This window comes from the organism of the source record quoted next, unplaced genomic scaffold (genome assembly GCF_019419815.1).
Source record: "Pyrus x bretschneideri cultivar Hongxiangsu unplaced genomic scaffold, Pyrus_bretschneideri_v1 Contig7, whole genome shotgun sequence".
Lineage (NCBI taxonomy): Eukaryota > Viridiplantae > Streptophyta > Magnoliopsida > Rosales > Rosaceae > Pyrus > Pyrus x bretschneideri.
The window spans coordinates 3078715-3100162 of record NW_025999809.1 but is presented as its reverse complement, the minus strand read 5'-3'; the positions used below and the strand labels follow the sequence as shown (position 1 = coordinate 3100162).

General features: G+C 35.7%; 2 protein-coding genes across 2 annotated transcripts; one reads left to right on the top strand and one right to left on the bottom strand.

Moving 5' to 3' along the window:
- Window positions 1–1167: 1167 nt before the first annotated feature.
- LOC125472396 (phototropin-2-like) lies at window positions 1168–12000 on the top strand. Its single transcript, XM_048573760.1, is given in 25 exon segments — window positions 1168–1189; window positions 1281–1792; window positions 1794–1879; window positions 2864–3046; window positions 3198–3289; window positions 3372–3660; window positions 3826–4042; window positions 4703–4773; window positions 5050–5156; window positions 5376–5425; window positions 5528–5632; window positions 6139–6198; window positions 6477–6566; window positions 7007–7083; window positions 7276–7360; window positions 7632–7712; window positions 8430–8533; window positions 9282–9331; window positions 9977–10083; window positions 10201–10323; window positions 10698–10749; window positions 10985–11097; window positions 11254–11394; window positions 11512–11534; window positions 11536–12000. Coding segments are annotated over 24 exon segments (2955 nt in total). The 5' UTR covers window positions 1168–1189; window positions 1281–1300; the 3' UTR covers window positions 11693–12000.
- A 61-nt stretch (window positions 12001–12061) lies between these two features.
- Window positions 12062–13955, bottom strand: LOC125472397 (AP-1 complex subunit sigma-1-like). Its single transcript, XM_048573761.1, has 7 exons — window positions 13795–13955; window positions 13323–13409; window positions 13060–13151; window positions 12844–12952; window positions 12727–12762; window positions 12402–12488; window positions 12062–12321 (listed from the first exon to the last, which is right to left on the bottom strand). Exons 1-7 carry the CDS (start codon window positions 13795–13797, stop codon window positions 12250–12252), a joined length of 486 nt encoding a protein of 161 aa, XP_048429718.1. The 5' UTR covers window positions 13798–13955; the 3' UTR covers window positions 12062–12249.
- Between the last annotated feature and the right edge of the window lie 7493 nt (window positions 13956–21448).

The window sequence follows — 21448 nt, the reverse complement described above, 5'->3', positions numbered from 1 at the left end:
GGCTTTTACCCCACATGGAAGGCTGTGACAAATTAATTTACATGTAGAAAAAAGGATTGGATAAATGGAAAAAAACATATGGTCTCCACACATCGTACACATCTCCCAACTGTTCACGACGTGACAAAGCATTATCAATTAAATGAATTTTTTTTGTTTTTGGACAAATTTTTTGTCATGAGTAGTGTATAGTATTACCGGATTTTGTCCGGATCCTAATAATCTAAGTTCAAGGATCATTAGATCAAATTTTAACGGTCCGAATCATTTGATTTTTAAGCTCAAATTATTGGAATCCAAAAGGTATCCAGTTCCAATAAATAGGGAGTGATTTCCAAACTTCTATTTTCATTTTTGCACTCCCCTCCTCAATTCTGTTCATTGATTGTTCTTTGAATTATTTAATCTCATGTCTAGGAAAAAAAAAATGAGGGAGTGCAAAAGATGAAAATGAGTCGAGAAATCACACATCTCTCAAGTAACAAAATAACATGTTTCCATACACTCTATTTCTTTTCATGCACACCCATGTTTATTTTTAGACTTTGAAAAATGGCGTTAAAGAATAAAAATAGATGTGTGTGCAATAGGAGAAAAAAGATGCATGCAAATTAGTTCTATAATTAAATACACATATGATAACATAAGTAAATTAATAATATCATGTGATAATGTGAGTGTTACAAAGTAAGTAACAAAAGTTGTGATGAAAAGGAGCTTTCCAAGATCTCACCGTATGCATGTTAGATGTGGTTGCATGTTAGATGTGGTTTGGCAAATTTGGGGGAGGGGGAGGGGGCATATTTATTGAGCAAATAACCTGAGGAGAGGAACAGATCATATAATTCATCAGGACTGGTGGTTCTCATGAAATCTGCTATTGTTGTCGGTTTGTGTGGGAACTGAGCATGGCTGCGTTCTTTGTTGTCAATGCTCAGTGAAAACTTTCTATCTAGGATATCAAACTCGAATTTTCAGCAGGTCCTTCCATGCAAAGTTTCCTTTTTTAGATAATTTATTTGCCTGCTAATTCTCTAGGTAGCACATCGTGTTACTCTGAGTTATGGTAATTGAGTGATGTTTTCCATTTCACTCTCCACTTGAAAAATAGCAAATTCTTGATGAAATTCAATTCCGGAGTATTTGCTAAAGTTTGAACAGTTTGACGCTGTCTGTGGGAAACGAGCTTGTAGTTACGTTCTTAGCTTGAGAAATATATGCATATTTAACATTCTATTTGTTTATAAATTTTTTTTAGTTAAGTGATTTGTGAATGGCAGGTGTTGGATTTCTGTTTTCAATGGAGGTCTTCAACCTGAAAGATGTTGGAGCAAACCCTAGCAACAAGCAAGCTGCTGATACTGTGGAAATTGGACCAGGAAGCAGTTCTTCAACAAAAACTTCCGCTCCTGCTGCTAAAAGGAGTTCCATCACCAAGTGGATGGCATTCGAAACTGCTCAAGCTTCAGCCGATCTGAAAAGCACTTCTGCCACTGATTTAAATGGAGGGCATGCTTCCAATTCCGGCAACAACCAGATTATCACAGAGAAGGCAACCGTAGCAGCAAGAACAGCTGAGTGGGGGTTTGTGGTGAAGTCATCAGATATTGGGGAACGAAGCTTTAAGGGCATATCTGGAAGAAAAAACTCATCAGAGAGATTTGAGTCATCTGCAAGGAATTCTGAGGACTCAAATTATGGGGGTGAGATGGGAAATATTCCAAGGGTTTCTAATGAGTTGATGGCAGCTCTGTCTACACGTCAGCAGACTTTTGTTGTTTCTGATGCCACTAAAGCCTGATTGCCCAATTGTGTATGCTAGTAGTGGCTTCTTTGGGATGACTGGGTATTCTTCAAAGGAGGTCATTGGCAGGAACTGGTAAGTTACTAATTTTTAGCACATTGGACCATTTCTGACATTAGACTAATTTTTAGGTTTGCTTATATGTACTGGATAATTAGCCCGTTATGCAGTCTAACATGTTATGTCGTAAATTTTCGATTTAAATTATTTTTCATACCTATTTCAATTTTAATATACAATCAAGTTAATAATCATATTATAGCATACAATGGAGGATTTAGAATTTGAATATTGAGGGTCCTAGTGTTAAATAAAATTGGTTTAGATAGAAATAGAGCGCAAAGCCCGCCAAAAAAAAAAAAATCAGTTTGTTCATTTTTTGGGCTTGTTCTGTACATGTTAACATATATGGCATATGCCAAAACAATCTGATTAGTGATATAAAAAGAATTTGTCGAATGTCGTTGATGCAGCCTGTTGAGATATACTTAGCATGCATTACATCAAACAGTTAGTAAACATAAAAGACTGTACCAAACATTTAAAGGGTCTTCGAAAGATCTTTACATGTATATTTTCCAGACTTGAGTAATCTTGGAATCATCTTAGTCCCTATTTCCACCCGCCTCTAGTAACATAGTCTGATATAATTGTTCAAGTATCAATTTGGTCCATTTCTAAGAAACTTTGTTTTCATTTTCATATACGGTCATTTGATAACATAACATGTTTAACTGCGCTACCCTGTAACTACTCAAATGAGATATTTTTTCGTAACTGACGTTTTATGTCTTGCACCCCGACGTTTTAAGCTAAACCAAACAGCTGCTATAAATACATAGTAATTTGAAATTAAGAAGTAATTACCGCGCAGCTTCACTCCCTTCCTTCAGTTCAGTTCAGTCCCCTTCGTAGCAATTTTAGGGGTTCGTTCAATTTAGGTCAAACTTTTCTGAGTTTCAATTAACCAGAAAGTGTGGCTCCACCTCCACGGAGACGAAGAGATCGAAAAGAAAGAAAGCAAGTTGGTGCCCTAAAATTGTGATATTTTGGGTGCAGCCGATTTCTTCAGGGACCGGAAACGGATCGGGATGAAGTGTCGAAAATCCGAGACGCAGTGAAGACCGGGAAAAGTTACTGCGGTAGGCTCTTCAACTACAAGAAAGATGGAACTCCCTTCTGGAATCTTCTCACCATTGCCCCAATCAAAGATGAGCAAGGAAACACCATCAAATTTATTGGGTCAGTCCCCAAAATTCTAAATTTTATGAAACTTTTGTAATTTGAATGCTATATAGAATGTTTTCATTTAGTTTTGATTGATATTGTTTGAGATTTTATTGCAATTTTTTTCTTGGAATAATTTGGAGAAAAAAACTTCTTGATTTTGCAGAATGCAGGTTGAGGTCAACAAGTACACAGAAGGGGTGAATGACAAGGCACTGAGGGCGAATGGATTGCCCAAGTCACTAATCTACTCTGATGGTAAGCTAAATTGATCAATTTTCGGGGTTTTGTATGGTTGTCTTACTTCATTTCCGATGGAATTGTGTTGTTCATGGATAAGCTCGTCAGAAGGAAAGCGCATTAGGCTCCATCATTGAAGTTGTCCAAACAGTTAAACATCCACGTTCTCACATCCGGGTTGCGAGTCATGACACTGTCAGCATTCATGAGGAGCAGGACAGCCTCAACCTTGATTATGTTCTGCCTAAATCCGCTGCAACTGCAAATGTGATTATGCCTGGTACACAACCTCCTCAATCGGATGTGAAAGGCGATAAGTTTCACAGCGTGAGCTCTCCTATTGATGCGGGCAAAATATCTCGAAAGTCAGGATGTGCTTCCTCCATGGGGTGAGTACATACTATTTTCGTGAGTACATTCTATTTTCCAATCCAAATTGTAATTGTTTCACCACAGTGTTTTAATGCTATATTCCCTTGTATTTTATATTTAAAAGTCGCATTTGAAGTTAGTTAGACCACCATTTTGATCAGGTGTTTGATGTTCTCCTGCAGCTTTATAACAAGGTATCTAAGCTCTGCAAGCAGGCATGGAAAAGAACCTATTCTTGAACCGGAGGTTTTGATGACCATAGATATAGAGCCCTCTGACAATTGGGACCGTGCGGAAAGAGAAAGGGATATATGCCAAGGATTTGACTTGGCAACCACATTGCAACGCATTGAAAAGAACTTTGTGATTAGTGATCCTAGAATTCCTGATTGCCCCATTGTAAGAATACTTATTTTATTTTAAATATGCAACTTTCTTCCAGTCTCACTCTCATTCAAATATATTCTGGTTTTCATTTTCCAACTCTCTAAGTTGGTACTGCACTACCACATGGATGCACCATGCCATGGATCTCACATTATATAACCTCATGTAACCACTTAGAGCCATTACTCATGATTTTAACTCAATAGAGTGAGTCAGGTGTTGATTTGTTGTTTTCTAGTGCCAACCTTTTGGAATTGATCTACAATTTCTTGTAGCTTTTATATCCAACTTCTAATGCATCTTGCAAGCCAAGCTCAATTTCAAGAACATTACGATGCCATTTTAGGTGTAGATCTTTTCTAAGATATCTAGCTGCAGACTACTGCTCACTGCATATGATAGGTGATACTAGGGTTACTTTAGTTTACTTGCTTGCGTTCCTTTACTGGTAATGCATGGCAGAAAAAGGTTGCTCGTTGTCAATTTGTCATTAATACTAATATTCCCTTACTATTCCCAAGGAAGATTCACTTCACATTTGCCTTTATTATGCACTTAGAAGCATCATGATTTCCTCTGAAAGATTACTTGAATTAAAATGTATGGTTTAAGCGTGGTGCATGTTATATTTTGCAAAAGAGTTTAATAGTCTTTTGATTCTTTTCTGTGCAGATATTTGCATCTGATAGTTTCTTAGAACTGACAGAATATACCCGTGAAGAAATTTTGGGAAGAACATGTTGGTAGGAAATGCACTCTAATTATGTAGTTTTCTTAACAAGGTCAACTACTTCCTGCTGTATAACTTAAGCATTTCAGATTGTATTCCTGTTATCCCTTTATAATTATCATTTAGGTAAATGAGTCCAGTTTCCCGATATGAATTGTATGAAATTAGAATTAAGACTTATTTGTCATTGTTGCTATCTAATCCCCCTTATCTAGTATATTCTTCATTTGTATGAGAAACTTTATCAGAGATGGCATGAGGAATTTAATCTGCTTTATCTGTTTCATAGTTTTCTCCAGAGACCTGAAACAGAGCAAGCAACTATCTCAAAGATAAGAGGTGCCACAAGAGAACAAAGAGAAGTTACTGTCCAGTTGATCAACTATACCAAGAGTGGTAAGAAGCCTTGAAATTTCTGATGCTGTAAATATGCTATAATGGCAATTACTTGAATTATTGGTTCATGCCGGGTGGAAGACAAGAAAATGAACGACATTTAATTGCTAAGTTCCATGCAGTGTATAAATTCTTTTCTGTTTAACTTACTCGATTTGGTTTGGAGGTTTTGTTTTACATTTTTCCTTTCACTAATGATTAACATTTCTCAAATTGCAGGAAAAAAGTTTTTGAATTTATTTCATTTGCAGCCCATGCGTGACCAGAAGGTAACTGTGTGATTCTTATTGTAGGTTCAAACTGGTTTCTTATCAAATTCTGCTGCATACTTCATTGTGGTGTTTATGTTGAGTCCATTTTAATTTTTATAGGGTGAACTTCAATATTTCATTGGTGTCCAATTGGATGAGAGTGGTCATGTGGAACCTCTGGGAAATCGCCTATCAGTGAGCACAGAGATAGAAAGTGCTAATTTGGTAATTATTTTCCTATTATTTGGATACCGTCTGTAGAACTTAAATATTTATGTGCTGTTGTAGTCATGATGCTGTTGCCTTCCTAATGTGACAGTTCTAAATAGTCAGAATATCATTTCAAAGCAATACCAGTTATTTTGGAAGTTGGCTAAAATTGAGTTAATATTCGAATAGTCAGATCATTCAGCATATGTCCCAATTAATTGAGGGAGATAAAAAAGGAGAAGTAGATAGCTAGGTAACAAACTTCAATGTTTTCAAGTTTCAACATACTTTGCATTTAGAAAGAAAATCAACTTACTTTTTTGGGCATTTGATATCATGGACAAGATAAGCAATAAATACATACTCTGAAAACTGCCGGATCTTCTGTTGTCGTATGATCTCACATCAGCAGATTTTCAGTCCATGTGTGGAACACTCTATCCCTGGTTTTATTGATATATATTTAATACCTTTCTCATCTGATACTGCTGATGTTTAAGTGTTTTTCTCTATATTATCAGGTCAAAGCTACTGCACACAATGTTGATGAGGTTGTCCGAGAACTTCCTGATGCCAACTTGGTAAGGTACTCTTTTTGCTCTGAGTTAGATTGTCCAATGAGTTGATTGTTTTTCTTTTTTTAAATTAAATATACATTTAAATATATTTGATTGAGATTTTTCAGATTGGGTTAAAAATTGGTATTGAAAAATATTTTAAAATATCTGTGATTTTAATACTTTTACACTTCGTTCATTTTTTATTGCTACAGCTTTTACATAATGATGGGATCTAATATATTTACGGCTATAATTTGGAACTATAGCTGATGCAGATTTTATATTATATCATTATTTAGAGACCAGAAGATATATGGGCAATTCATTCTCAACCTGTCTGGCCAAGGCCGCACAAAAGGGAGAGTCCCTCTTGGACAGCAATACGGGAGGTACCAATCCATTTTTCAAGCAATCTTTTTCTGTTAAACTTCATGTATATTAGGTTAAGAATTTTATTAGTTTACTTTAAACTGGTTATCCGGATTCATCTTTATAACTTCCTTACTCTTGTATAGCTGAGGTAGACATACAGGCAATCTTAAAATTAATTGTTAAGTGATTTATTTGAATTGTGTATTGTTTATAACTTGGGAGTGTTTTGACTAACATTGCCATTACTTAGATCAGTATGCAGTTGCATATGTTTTAGCTGTCTTATTTATATGGTGGTGTTGACATGTATTTTAGTTTCTGTAGTCTAGGCCCATACAAGTTACAGTTACTTCATCATGTTCAGAATCAAGATATGGTGTTTATGAGCTTCACAAGTTTTTGCTTAAGCTGTGTCTGTCACTAATGTTTTTTTAATAATCTTATCCGTTTTCTATAGATCACTGCTCGTGGTGAAAAAATTGGTCTACATCATTTTAAGCCTGTAAAACCATTGGGATGTGGTAATACTGGAAGGTACTGCAAATTGTTCACCTTTGTTGATATATGTAATTGAGTGGGGTTCAGCTACAGTTGTTTTTGTCATTTCTCCGTCTCAACTTGTATTTATATTTAGCTTATTAGGCAATCCTTTATACAATGCATACAAAAAATATTCGTTCATCTGGATCTCTAATTTTCAGTTACATTACTATGGTAAATTTGCAGTGTACATTTGGTGGAACTAAAAGGTACAGGTGAACTGTATGCTATGAAGGCAATGGAGAAGTCAAGAATGTTGAACCGCAACAAGGTATGAGCACATAAGAGAACCCCTGCGTTCTTCAGCAATGAATAAGAAGATATCCCTGCAGTGTCCAGAAAAGGCCCTTTGCAATTTTGTGCATGATTGCGTGTCATTTGTACACCCTTACATGTCTGCATATCCATAGCTCTTGATTGTAAATGTGTGGTATTTGCACACATACACACATGGATGCCCTTTTTCATTTGTGCAAAAGTGGAATGTGGTGTAATTTCTTTATATATCACCGTGGTCACATATTGCTATTGTTGGTTTTCAGGTTCACCGAGCATGCATTGAGAGGGAGATAATTTCACTACTCGACCATCCTTTTCTCCCCACGCTATACACTTCATTTGAGGTAATTTTGTATATGGATGTTTTGGATGCATGGGATGCTTATGCATGTGCACTAATAGGCATAGAAATCTGATTGAGGGCCAGTTCAATCCTTCATTCTATCTAAATCACATATATCTTGTTATTGACTATCCTAAGTCAAAAAGGCTAAACCTATTTGGCAACAACATTGGAGGACAGATAAGCACTACCTTATAACGATTCTACTTGTTTTACAAAGGAATTATTCTTTCGTTTATTTGAACTCTTCTAATTCAAATAAACAAAAGAGGAAATTGGATTTCTCTTAGTTGGAAGGCAGACTTATACAGGTCATTGGACTTTAACATTTCAGTGTTTCTTCAAGGGGATTATTACACTTACAACCTGATTTTTCAACCATTCTCATACTGGTCTGTTATACAAGCTAAGAAGCCATGATTTGTCGAACTAATATGCTTGGCAAGCATGACGAGTCAAAATAGATATCCGGACTCTGTGTCTCAAACTCTACAATATTTTATGGACTTCATTTGACATTTGACTTTGTTGGTGTTGGTTCTATAGTTCCTATGTAAAAGAAAGCAAAAAAGGGTTCTAAGGGAGTTGTAATCTGTTGGTTAAGTGTCAACAAGTTTTATTTACGCAGTTCAAATTTTTTAATTTACTGTCAAATTTTTTAATTTACTGTTATGGTATAAGTTCAAGTATGCTAATGTTTTTTTTCTCATCTCCTCAGACCTCCACACACATTTGTTTGATATCAGACTTTTTCAGTGGTGGAGAGTTATTTGCTTTGCTTGACCAGCAGCCAATGAAATTATTTAAGGAGGAATCTGCGAGGTACTTCTATAATTGTACTCTAACATCTCTCGGTACCATCTTAGAGCTACCACATACTATTGCTTGGAATTAATGACTGGAAAGCATTAATCTGTCTATTGCTACTTTAAACTCTTGCTTATGTGGGATTCAAGTTTCCAGGGATATGAGTGCTTTACTTTGTGTTAATTGACTTTCAAAATGAGCCTCGTATCATGAATCCAAATGCGGTCATGCATGCTTTTTTTTTTGCTAGTGATTAAATAAATCCAATTATGACAACTTTTGGATTTGTTTGTGATATAATATAACTAAGGATCTAAAGTGAGGCAGCAGAAGAGTATGATCCATGTTTCCTAGGAGATGCATTGTACTCCTTGGTTGATGTAATAAAAGATTTATTATAAATTCAATTTCCTCTTACGAACTGGTACCAGTCATGGAACAAAATTTTCAGCAGGCTAAAACCCTGCTTTGGCTGAAATGTGATGAAACCATATGCACCCTAATCCTGTTAAGGTAGATTTCAAAATATGGTGGAGACAGGGATATGTTTGGGCATAACTGTGTCCACAACTGCTAGATAACACTTTTATTCAATGTTGTGGATGGTGGACCTTTGGTCGTGTGAAGCAGAAATTGATGTTTGGTACATGTGAATTGCAGACTTTTTACTGTTAGATTGATTGCGGACTTTGTACAATCAATGTTTAACCAACTATAAAGTAGCTCTCTTAAGATTAGTGTTTTAACTTTCACTATCTGCCAGGTTTTATGCGGCAGAGGTGGTTATCGCCTTGGAATACCTTCACTGTCTAGGTATTTTGATTTAATGATATGAACAGTTTCTGTGCTCCACTTGACTATTCAATGTTTTTTCTAATTGTTTTCTACCGCATCAAAAATGGAAGAAAACCTCATGAAGTTATGGGTGTTCTTACCAAATCCTGGGGTTAACATTTACTGTTTATTTAATTTTCCTGACACATAAATTATAATCAGATAAGATTAAGAACGAGGATGTCCAAGAAAGTAGGACTGGCCACATTTGAATATAAGATGAGAGAAATTCGGTTGAGATGGTTTGGACCGAAGACCTACAGATGCTCTGGGTAGAAGATGTGACTAGAAGACGGAGGGTTAGGCCAAAAGGGGTAGATGAAGACCTAGGAAGATTTTGAACGAGACTATAAGAAAAGATATGGAGTACTTGGAGCTAACAGAGCGTTTTAGGATCCATACAGCCAACTCCACTTAGTGGGATAAGGCTTGGTTGTTGTTGTTGTTGTTGATGTAAACTATAATCAGATGTAAGGTGAGTTATTCCCTGAGTATAAGGATTAGCACTTGAAGCACGGGAATCCAACCCACGTTTGACCTATTATAACGAATCTGCATCATTTATGATGAAGAACATCTCAGTTCTTTTGCTTCTTAGCTGACTGTATCTGTGGCTTCTTACAGGAATAGTATATCGCGACCTTAAGCCTGAAAATATTTTACTCCAGAAGGATGGGCATATTGTTTTAACAGATTTTGATTTATCATTTATGACATCGTGTAAACCCCTGGTACAAATCACAATCCTCTTATAAAATAATGTTGCTTCTCTCTTTACAGACTTACTCTTCTTATTTGTTAATATATATATATATATATAGATATATAAAATTTTGTGCATTGCACAGATTATAAGGCATCAATCGCTTAACTATAGAAGACGGTCGAGCAGTCAACAACCACCAACATTTATTGCAGAACCAGTCTCACAATCAAATTCATTTGTCGGAACTGAAGACTACATTGCTCCTGTACATGATCCCCTTCCATTATGGTTTTAGGTCATCTTACTTTCAATATTTTGATTAGCGGATTAGACAGAAGAGCATGCTTTGTTTTTGTATGGTTCTACAATGATTGGTTAACACCTCAAAAAAGATTTTCGTGCGTAGTCACTACATGGAACTCAGGATCAAAGTCCCCTATGAGACATGCACGCGCGCGCACACACACACACACAACACGAGCTTTTCATCAACAATAAAATGTATGCATGTGCTTCATACCATGCTAACTGCTCTGACATTTTGTATGTCATGTTTTGGAATAATTGTATAACTACAAATCTGGTCAGTGTTTCGTCTGCCTGTATATTTTTGAAGCTCTTATAGGTGCTTGGTTTCAGGAAATTGTTACTGGTGCAGGCCACAGCAGTGCTATTGATTGGTGGGCTCTTGGTAAGCAGTAAATTTCACGAAATTATTACTTATGCTCGTGAAGGAATCAATTTTACAGTACCACTGCTTCCACTGCTTTGAAAATTACTTTGGTATTCAAAAGTGTGCGTATAATAAAACTTTGCAATCATGTTATCATGGAGTTGTTTCCCCCCCCTACTGTGTAACTCCTACTTTCTTGATAGAGCTGTTGTACATTTTATCACTAATGCTTTTGTTTGTGTTCGGAATTCAGGTATTTTGTTGTATGAGATGCTGTATGGCCGTACACCTTTCAGGGGTAAAAATAGGCAGAGGACATTCACCAACATCCTGCACAAAGATCTCACGTTTCCAGGCAGTGTTCCGGTAAATCTAAGATCGAACTGTGCATTAATTCTGTCATTTTGGACCCTGTGATCGTTTGACCTAAAGATGGATGAAGTTTTACTACTTGCGTTTGTATTGTCATTATTGGAAGCTTCGAGCTAATTATGCACCCACTAACATTACTTGATGTTCCAGGTAAGCCTTGCAGCACGGCAGTTGATCAATGCATTGTTGCAAAGAGACCCGGACACACGTTTAGGATCCAATACTGGTGCAAATGAAATCAAGCAACATCCTTTCTTCCGTGGATTTAATTGGCCTTTGATTCGTTGCATGGTAGGCAGACATCCATCATAGAAATACTGGTTTTTAAATACCAATAGTGATCTAGAGAGCCCACCCAGGATTCGAATTCTTAATTACGTCTTGAAATTCTGTGTTTTTTGTATGCAGAGCCCTCCGACATTCTCTTCAACCCATTGAAAAAGATCCAAAGGCCAAGCTTAGAACGCGGGAAGATGGAGTCCTTGTAAATGCAGTGGATTCGGATAATTTTCTAAAGGTTCAGTTTAATTTCTTTTGCATAGATTACAATTTTGCCTGCTTGCTTCTGATTTATTATAATTTTTGTTAAGCTGTCACTGTAGACTTGGTGTTACAGACCAGAAGTATGGTATCTGATTGTACGGAAAACCTCGCCTTCGGAGCATGAAATTCGAATCTTGGAGGCGCAAAGAAGCGCCTGGGGAGGGGTAGCGATTTTGGTGTCTGGGTTGGGTGCAGCAGAGGTTGTACAAGGAACCAACGAGCGAGCTTATTTAACCGCGAATAAATGTTAACCAGATTGAAATTAATGTTAATATGAATGCATGCCCTAACTCCGAAAATTCATGTTTAATTTTATATTGAAGGACTTCATTAACATATAAGCTTTCAATTCAAGGAAACATGTGAAACGTTGGCCTTCGTACTACAGTATACAGCCAGTAGCTTTGCCAATTATGAATAAACCATCCACACAAGATATATAATCACCGACAAATCGGAAAAGTTTCATTGTACAATCCTTAAACAGCGTATCCAACGACGCACATCGGTGATGATAAAAATTTCAATAGAATAGTAACAATTTTAATACAGACACACTTCAACGTGTATTGATACAAGAAGTGACCACATGCTTGTTCTTCACTACTTGGTTGCCTGCGCGATTATATTGCTTATCGAACTAGCCTGCTCTTTTGCAGTCTCCACCAATGAATCCTAGAACCGAGAAATAAAATGCAATTAGCGAGAGTAGAAATATTTGATGACGAATGGAACTTATCTAAGATAATCTGTACCTGCGCAGCTATCAACCGTGCAACTGTTTTCTTGCTCGACTCTTGAAGTTCACCAGCAATCAAAATTTCATCCAGTATATAGTAGGCCTACCATGTTGAATATAGCAAACAATCAAGCCAGATATTTACTCCCTTATAAATGTCATATCAAGTTATCGAAATATACATCAGAAAATTCTCACAAGAGGATTGAGGCAAATTATTGCATTGGTTACTAACAATATAGCAGCAACATGTGCGCACAAACAGTAAATACCTATCTTCTTTGTAACTGCAATTTCAAAAGTCTAAAAAATCGACTCTTAATCAAGCATAACATACATACCTTGTGGAAGTTAAAGATCAAATCCAATTCACAGACCTGTGGGTATAAACATATTAGTACACTGTACAACAACATCCTTTATCAAAATGAAATGAAGAATATAATGTCATCACTCACGCTGCCAAAGTATCGATCGAGAATCTCAACAAAATGATGAATCATTTCTAGGACCTCTAATTCGTTATCTTCTTGATCAATACACATGCAGAAATACAGACTAGCATATCTGCACAACAGACTCACAGAAATTCAGTAACAGAAGTCCAAGACAGGCCACTCACTAATAATTCTGTCCCTAGAAGAGGAAAACACAACCATATTTCTTTGCATCACCTTTTATAAACAACTTTGTATCCTCTCCAATCCACAAAATTACAGAGCTTGGGACCTCTTGCAAGAATCACTCCACTAAGCTCACGAAGAACCTTTGCAATACGCAAGAACACACATTCATACGGTGATTAACAATGTGAGAATCAAAAGCCATTCTCATTACAAGAATGAAAAAGTGTTAATGTAATTACTCTTCTTGGAGTTATATATTCTAGTGACGATTAAACAACCTGAGAAAACGAGATGAGATTTATCGACAGTACCTTATTTCTTTCCTTTTGAGTATAAGGAGAATACCATTTTGTCAACCTCACTTTTCCTTGTCTGCTTATAAGAAGCACAAAATGAATCTACATCACAATCCATTATCAGATCAGCAACCAAACTAAAAACCCAAATAAATTCAACCCCAGCAATGCTGTCAAACAACCAATTTCTTACTTCAACACAAATTCTAAGAAAAATTGCGTACTTTTGAGGTAATGGCATGGCAAAGATGGATCATACTGTAATTTCCTATAACTACAAAAACCCAGCTTTTGTTCATAAGAAAACAAATCAAAACACGAAAAAAAAAAAAATTCCCAGATAAGTAATCATCGATTAACCAATTCGACCCAGATCTAAAAAATCTAAGTTCGCACAACCCAATCTAAGAAATTGAAATTTGAGGACGAGAAAAGCGAAAACAACTAATTGGTGTATGATGAGGTATGAGAAATCGGTTAGAATTACCATGGCTGCGTTCTCTGTGGCGGTCGATTGCTTGCTCTTCTTCAAAGCTCGAAGCTTTCGCCGAAACCCAACTCTGAGCTTCTAATCACTGCAAATCTTTGATTAAACTTTCCGATATTCTTAAATTGGGACGGAACGTTATGAAAGCGGTATTGCCCACCTCCCAATGGGCTCAGGAAAAGCGAGGCAAAAGGCCGGGCTGGCTGAAAACCAACTTCTGAGCCCCCAAAAAGCCCATAAATAAACCCCTTTCAAGTTTCCTTCCAAAAGGCCCAAAATGTAATCAAATTGTTGATTTTGTCTTGTACAAATGTTTAAAGAAAAACAAATGTGTGGTTTTTATCAGAAACTATTTATTTATTTGATTTTTATTGTAAAATTTTACTGTTTATTTGTGATGTTTTTCAATACAATGAAATTCTACAAAGATTTTTCAGCGATGACCAAAACATTATTTGATTTAGTGTTCAGATCATGAAGGACGTTATGAAATCAACTCAAGCACATTGACGTGAGCGCTGGTTAAGAAGAAAAAAAAAATACCAACTCATTTTTCAATTGTGGGTAACATGGGACCCACTTAACATTTAAAAGCCAACTTATATTTTCAATTGTGGGTAACATGGGATCCACTTAACATTTAAAAACTTAACCTATGTTGTATCATTGTTTGGAGTGGCTGAATTTTGCTTCTTTTGACAAGCAACGATATTTGGTATTTTATTAATCAACCGAGAGCAATACATAGGTGCCGATTAGGTTTAATCCTCCAGTGACCAAGAAAATTTTCTGGATGTTAATTTGCGCAGATGAGACAATAATGGTAAACCTTGAACAGCTATCACATGTACAAGAATTTCCCACAACACCCATACAAACCTATCACATAAACAATATATAAAAGATTTGTATAGGTGATTGCAAACAATCGTCGCCAAATAGCACGGCCTCATAAAGTCATTACAACAGCGAGACCACATAAAGTCATCGTTAGTAGACAAGACCATATAATACAATGCTGAAAGCGAAAACCAAATACAGCCATCCTTGCGGCACAACCACAACACTCACTACGCAAGACAATAGAGCTAAACTAAACTAACCTAAATTAAATTAAACTAGGCTAAAATAAACTAATCTGAGATGGGAACCACATAATGGACCCCATCTAATAGAAGGATAGAACCCTCAAGCAAGGACCACATCGATGCCACGACACAAGACGGGTCCAGCCGCCACATCCACAAATCCAACAAAGCAGCAACAATGAACCGCAAATGGCAGAGGTTCCAGATGCGACCACCGACAAAAAGCCCAAATAGAGCCATCGCCAGATTTGCACTCCTAAACCAAAGTAGGACTACCAAACCCACTGCATCCGCAGACCCACCTCCACACCTAGAGCACAAGCGGCATAAACAAGAGAATCTTGAGAAGGCAAGGTCTGGATCTAAAGGTTGGGGGAGAGACACGGGAATGAGGATGAGGGTGGAAGGCTGAGAAGACTGGTTTGGGGAAGACAGCGTAAAGAAACAGAAGAGGGATGTAGGGTAGACCTGTAAATGGGTCAGGGTTTATTGAGTTTGGGTCAGGTTCAACTCTACCTATTAAGCTAACGGGTCACTCGAACCCAACCTGTTAAGCTAACGGGTCATCCATTTCAACTTGTTTCACCCGTTAACCCAAAAGAGTGGAGAGTTTATCCATCCATAATGTCTCCATCCCCGAAAACTTCATGGCATAAATACCATTGCCACTGCCAGTTCTCGATCCACAATCACGAGACAGTGCAAAATATAAAGTATGACTTCAAATTAATTACTAAAGTTCAATGTAATAGAGGAAAACAATAAACATCCAACCCAAACTCCTTTATCCACCTAAAAGGGAAACATTTCGAAGGCCAGGAGAAAAATAGAAGGAAATATATAAGTATGAGCAGGATACCTACATAGGGAGGATATAGAAACTTACCGAGTAGTAACTTATGTTGTTTGTATCAATTTCAGTGAAACCAAACAACAACAACAACCCAATTCCAATCCAAAAACCAACCAAAACAAAGCAAACTCAATATTTTTAACTTCATGGGGATAAATTAACAGCTCCAAATTACCCAAAAATGGAAATTTTAATAAGAGAATATACAAATGAACAAATTTTACACAAAACCCATTATCCAAAACACAACCAATTTTTTTTTTTTTTTTTTTAAAGAAAACCCTAGAAACCCAAAATCTCCAATCCAATCACACAGAGAAAGCATAATTTACACAACAGAAGCACAATCGCAGTTGAAATTATCAAACACAAATCAACTAATTCCGAATTAATTCGAAGTTGTTCTGAAGAGACCACCTAAAATCAAGCTCAAGTAAAAACTGAGAAAAAAATAGACGAATCTAATCTGCAGAAACGAAGAGGTGGAAAGGAATCGGGCATTAGGGTTTCGAACTTTTCAGTCGGTATATTGTTACGCATGAAAGAAGAGGTGGAAGAGAATTGGAGCTCACTAGAGAGAGAGTGGTGGAGTCGGAAGGGAAGGAGCACAACGATGGCCGATGAGCGATCTCTCAGTCTTATATAGCAAAGCCATGCGACGGTGCAAGAGAAAGAGAGAGAGAGAGAGAGAGAGAGAGAGAGAGAGAGACGTGAGGAACTTGAGGGTTTTCTATTAGGACTGTTGAAATTACACAAAAGTCCTCAATAACGGGTCTTAACGGGTGGTTAACGGGTTTCGCGGGTTCACCCAAAATGACTCGTTATTTAACGGGTGATTAACGGGTTGACCTGTTAATCGCCCAACCCGTTTATCACTCACCCGAATACTAATTTTAACGGGTCGGGTGAAAAATGCCAAGTCTAGAGATGGATGGCGAGGTGAAAGAAATCTGGGATAAGAGGGGGAATAGAGGGGAAATAAAAGACGGGAAGGAGAGAGGAAGGCTAGAAGGAGAAGGAGAAGTTGCCACTAGCTCCCAACCTTAGCTAGAGGCCGGTGGCCATGAAGGAAGGCTAGGGTTTTGACGTTGGTTTGAGAGAGTTTCCAGAGAAAGGGTTTCTCGAGAGAGTGGCTGAATTTTGCTTCTATCCTCCAGCCATTGCCTAACACATTCAATATGCTTTTACTATTATAAAATTGAGCTCTTCTTTGGGTTAAAGTTCCACCAAAACACATAAAATACCCTATGTCTTTGGATTATATAATTTAATTATGTCAGCTAATAATATATCAATGGCTACATGATTGGACAAAGAAATTATGAAACGTTACATAAAGGTAATCGGAATAAAAATGCAGAATTGAATTTCGATTACATAAATTTTGAAATCTAAGTCCAAAATTTCTAAGATTTCAAGATTGCTATTCGCATTAACCCAACACCACCAACCACTACTTAGCGTCTCTACCCAACGCCACTCATTTTTCTTCTCCTTTACCACCGTAACCACTCTCTCCAGCGCCAGAGCTCAGACTCATTGCAACCACTTTCCTCAGCACAAGAACTCAGACTCACTGCAACCCCTCTCTTCCATCTGTCTTTGTTTTCCCTAGACTCGAGCGTAAGATAAACCTTTTTACTACTTGAGCCACAAGTAACTTTGATAAAAACCATAAAAGGTTGTTAGTTCCTTTTTGATTGGAACTATTTGTTAAAACCATAAAATGTGAGTAAATTTTCATCTGTATCTAATCATAGGAATATTGAACGTAACATTATTCTTTCATCTGTCATGTTCTTCACGCATGACGATTCACAAAACTCAACAAATAATGGGGAAAGGATAATAGTTTTATAGGGTTTACTAATCCAATAATTTCAGTGGACTAGTTGGCTTGCGGAATGATTCTTACATTTTTAAAACTTAATTAAACAAATTAAGAGTATGTGCCTCGTGTTCTCGTTGACCTAACCCCCATCATGCTGCATGCATCATCATCAACAATTAAAACATAGTACTTTAGATGCCCTACTCATTTGTTAAACTAATTTTAATTGCCAATATTGAAAAATATAATAAAACAAGCAACTAAAACTATATCAATTGATATTCAAACATACACCAGAAAGCTACACAAAAATTCTTTTGATTTAAGTCCTTGGAATTCGTTGTAGACTTGTATGTAGCCAATTTGGTTGAGCAATGTACTCCAAGTTCAAATTTCTCTTTTATGTGGTTTAGATTCAATTAAAATAAACAAGTCCATGGAGTTAATCCGAGTGGTAGAGAAGGCGGACGTAGGGGCAAGGATTTTTCTAAGTGCAATGGTTCTCACTTGACCAATGCCTATGAGCTAATATCACATAATCCTTCTCTCATTAATTACTTTAAAAAGTTCATGTAGTTAGTCCAAGTGGTTAGGATGATGGATCGATGAGTTTAAGATTATGATAGATTTAGGCTTTGTTTTCCTCTAATATTACAAAAACATAAACTGTTTTTGCTTAACTAAGGGGAAAGGGATGGGGAAGCCTTGAACCTGAATGAAGAGGACCACAAGGACGATTAATTTCCGCTATGGCACTAGCCATCCTGCAATTGTCTTATAAATGACAAGATTCTATATGTATCTTTGCATGAAAGTAGAAATGTTTTCATATAATTAACAGCCAAGTACATGAGAAACCCTAAACCAAAAAAATCCAAAAAACTATTTCTGAAAAATATTCCTCCCTTTACATACATATCCTCTCTCAACAAACAAATAACTGCTAATTACTCAACTAATCAAAATTAAATAACTAATAATGCCAAGAAAAGCCACCATTAATGTATGAGGAAGAGATACTAACATCCTCATCAAGTTTTGCATGGCATGTTTTGACATTGAAGAACAGTGACCTGCAAATTGGGCAGCTAAAGTGACTGCTTTCAATCCATCTGTCAATGCAATCCACGTGGAAAACATGCCCACATTTTCCCAACTGGCTCACCAAATCCTCCTCCTCAAAATCCACCAAGCAAACTGAACATGTCTCCTCCAAAACTTGTGCACACCTTTTGGTACCATGAGCCTGCAAGTCCTGGAACCTGGCCACTGAAAGACTCGTACAGTCCTCCTCTTCCTGCTGCTGGAAATTAGTGAAAAAAATCACACCAAAAAACAATCTGGCCAAAAATTTCTTCATTTGGTGAAATGGGATCCAAAAGCATGTGTAGAAAAAAATTGTTGCCATGCCCATGGACTGAGAAGCCATTAGACATATCATTTTCGAAGATTTCTAGAGCTCGAATCGAAAAAAAAAAAAAATCTTCAAGAAATTTCTCAAAATCCAAGTCTCAGAATTTGATATTTGTGTTGTGTGAGAGGCTAATGAAATTTTAAAGTGGGATGTAAAGAACCATATGGAGCTCATTATATAGGAACAAAGTTTTTGAGTGCTTTTTATTATTATTATTAATTTTTATTTTATTATCATCAAGCGGAGGAAGGTTTGACTATTGCAATACTTTAAGAGAAGTTTCGAATTCAAAACATATAAATGAAAACCCAACACTCAGTTATTAGAATATTAAATGCATGTGAGTGTTATATTTTAAGGATCTTTAACGAAAAGTTCCTGATATTGTTCACTTTAACAAAAATAAACCATATTTTTATACTAAAAAGTTAATTTTGGTACTATTTACTTTACCCTTTATTTTGTTCTTTTCGTTAAAACTCAAAGTTTTCAAGCTATTTTCATTAGTTTTTCTTATATTTTATTGTCATGTTATATTTCCTTAGTTATAACTATTTTAATTGTGTTATTTTATTTGGATATAAGTGTTATATATATATATATATATATATATATATATATATATATATATATTGCAACTCAAGTCAGTGACTCTCTACTTAATTTATCTGAATTTGTATTTTAAATTATAGAAATGTTGAGGAGACTTTTTCAAAAGTGAAAATGTATGAATTTTATCCGCCACTTCATATTTTTGGCATATTTTTTATGCAAACATTTTAAAATATTGTGCTAAAAATATGAAGTGGCAGAAAGTCCATGAAGACTCCCATTTTGAGAAAATCTTCTTAACGAAATATTTTTCAGTATAACCGGTACATGAGATGGTACATTATGTTACAAATGGTAGGATATGTGTGTTAATAACTTAAAAAATAAAGTTTTCCACTACTTCTATAGAAACACGTGATGTATCATCTGCGTTCTCGTCACAATTGAAAATTTTCTCCACGTTAACACTTCTCTTACGCAGAGGAGTAGGCCCGCGGCGACCCCATCTTCGTAGTCTTTGATTTTTTTTGGTCGAACCTCGTAGTGTTTGTTCAAATTATAAATATTGTTTTTTTAATATAAATTTAAAATTTTACTACTTAAACAAGTACAACTTGTATCTCATTTTAATTATACTTTTTTTTTTAATATAAATTTAAAATTTTGCTACTTAAACAAGTACAACTTGTATCTGATTTTAATTATAATAGTAATTAGTATACACTTAAACATTGGATGAAACAATAAGTAATAGTTTTGTTTTGATTTGATTTATGGGAGGAATCTTGTTTAAAGCGTGAATAACGGCTTCCTTGTAATTTAGCGATAATTAATGTTCAATTAAGGATGCAAATGCAGGTTTATATGTTTTATATTCTTTCTATTTTATTAAATAAAATGACTTTAATCAGAGTAGTTTATCATTTGGAGTTGATCACTAATTATTTAGCTACTTTACCACTTCATAGACTTATTAAGAGCATATGATGAGGCAATTGAGTGGACAAACTCATTTTGATAAGTTATGTAGGGAAAAACTAATTCTAATGGCATAGGCAATTGACATTACAAATTTTACCTATACCTCCTAAGTAGGTTGCCTACCATGGGTAAGCAAATATGGCCCCACATCTCTGTTTATAGTAAAATATTCTATGTGTAGGAAAATGACAAAATTAAAAAGTAAAATCGTAAAAGTAGATGTTATAGATGAAAAGAAATTAATAAAATATAATGTTGCCTACTTGGTTTGCCTAATACACCAACTAGGAATAAATTATTAGTCTTTTTTAATCATTTGATTCTTTACTTTCTACTAGTCTTTTTTTAAGCAATGGAGTCAATTTTATTATTTAATGTGTGCAGTTCATAATTCACCAATATGTTACAACTTTTAACTATTTTAAATTACTTATTTCTTAAAAATTGTAGCAGGGACCAATATATAATAAAATAATAATTTTAACACACATTATTGTTAGTTCATTGTGAGGCTTAACTCACTCCTCTCATTCTTTTAGCGTAAATAATATGATTTGTTAAAATTACTTATACCATTGATGATGCTCTAATAGACGAGCTTAGATTGATCATCCAATTACCCAATCAAATTACGCATAAATTCCAATATATGAAGCATTGTTTTATGTTGATACTTTTTTTTGTTCAAAAGTTTATTTTTTAGCGTTCAAATGTTTAAAGTTTAGGGTTTCAGATTTGTATAACACAAAAGTATAAGTTGGTAAAAGAATATTACTTGCAATTTTTATTAGCAACAACCAAATAAACATTTGCAAATTTCAGCATAACTGAAATATCATCACATAGAACATAAGTTGGGGATGATATAATTCACGTATGTTTTCTTATCTGACTTTAAATTTAATTCGTTAATCAAATTGGTTGTTGTTTGAAAA

Excerpts from the sequence above, each read along its gene's own strand:
- LOC125472397 (XM_048573761.1), bottom strand. Across the intron at positions 12,489-12,726 it reads TGATCTTTAACTTCCACAAG|GCCTACTATATACTGGATGA; the intron begins GTATGTATGTTA and ends TCAACATGGTAG. Across the intron at positions 12,322-12,401 it reads CACGGTTGATAGCTGCGCAG|GATTCATTGGTGGAGACTGC; the intron begins GTACAGATTATC and ends TCTCGGTTCTAG.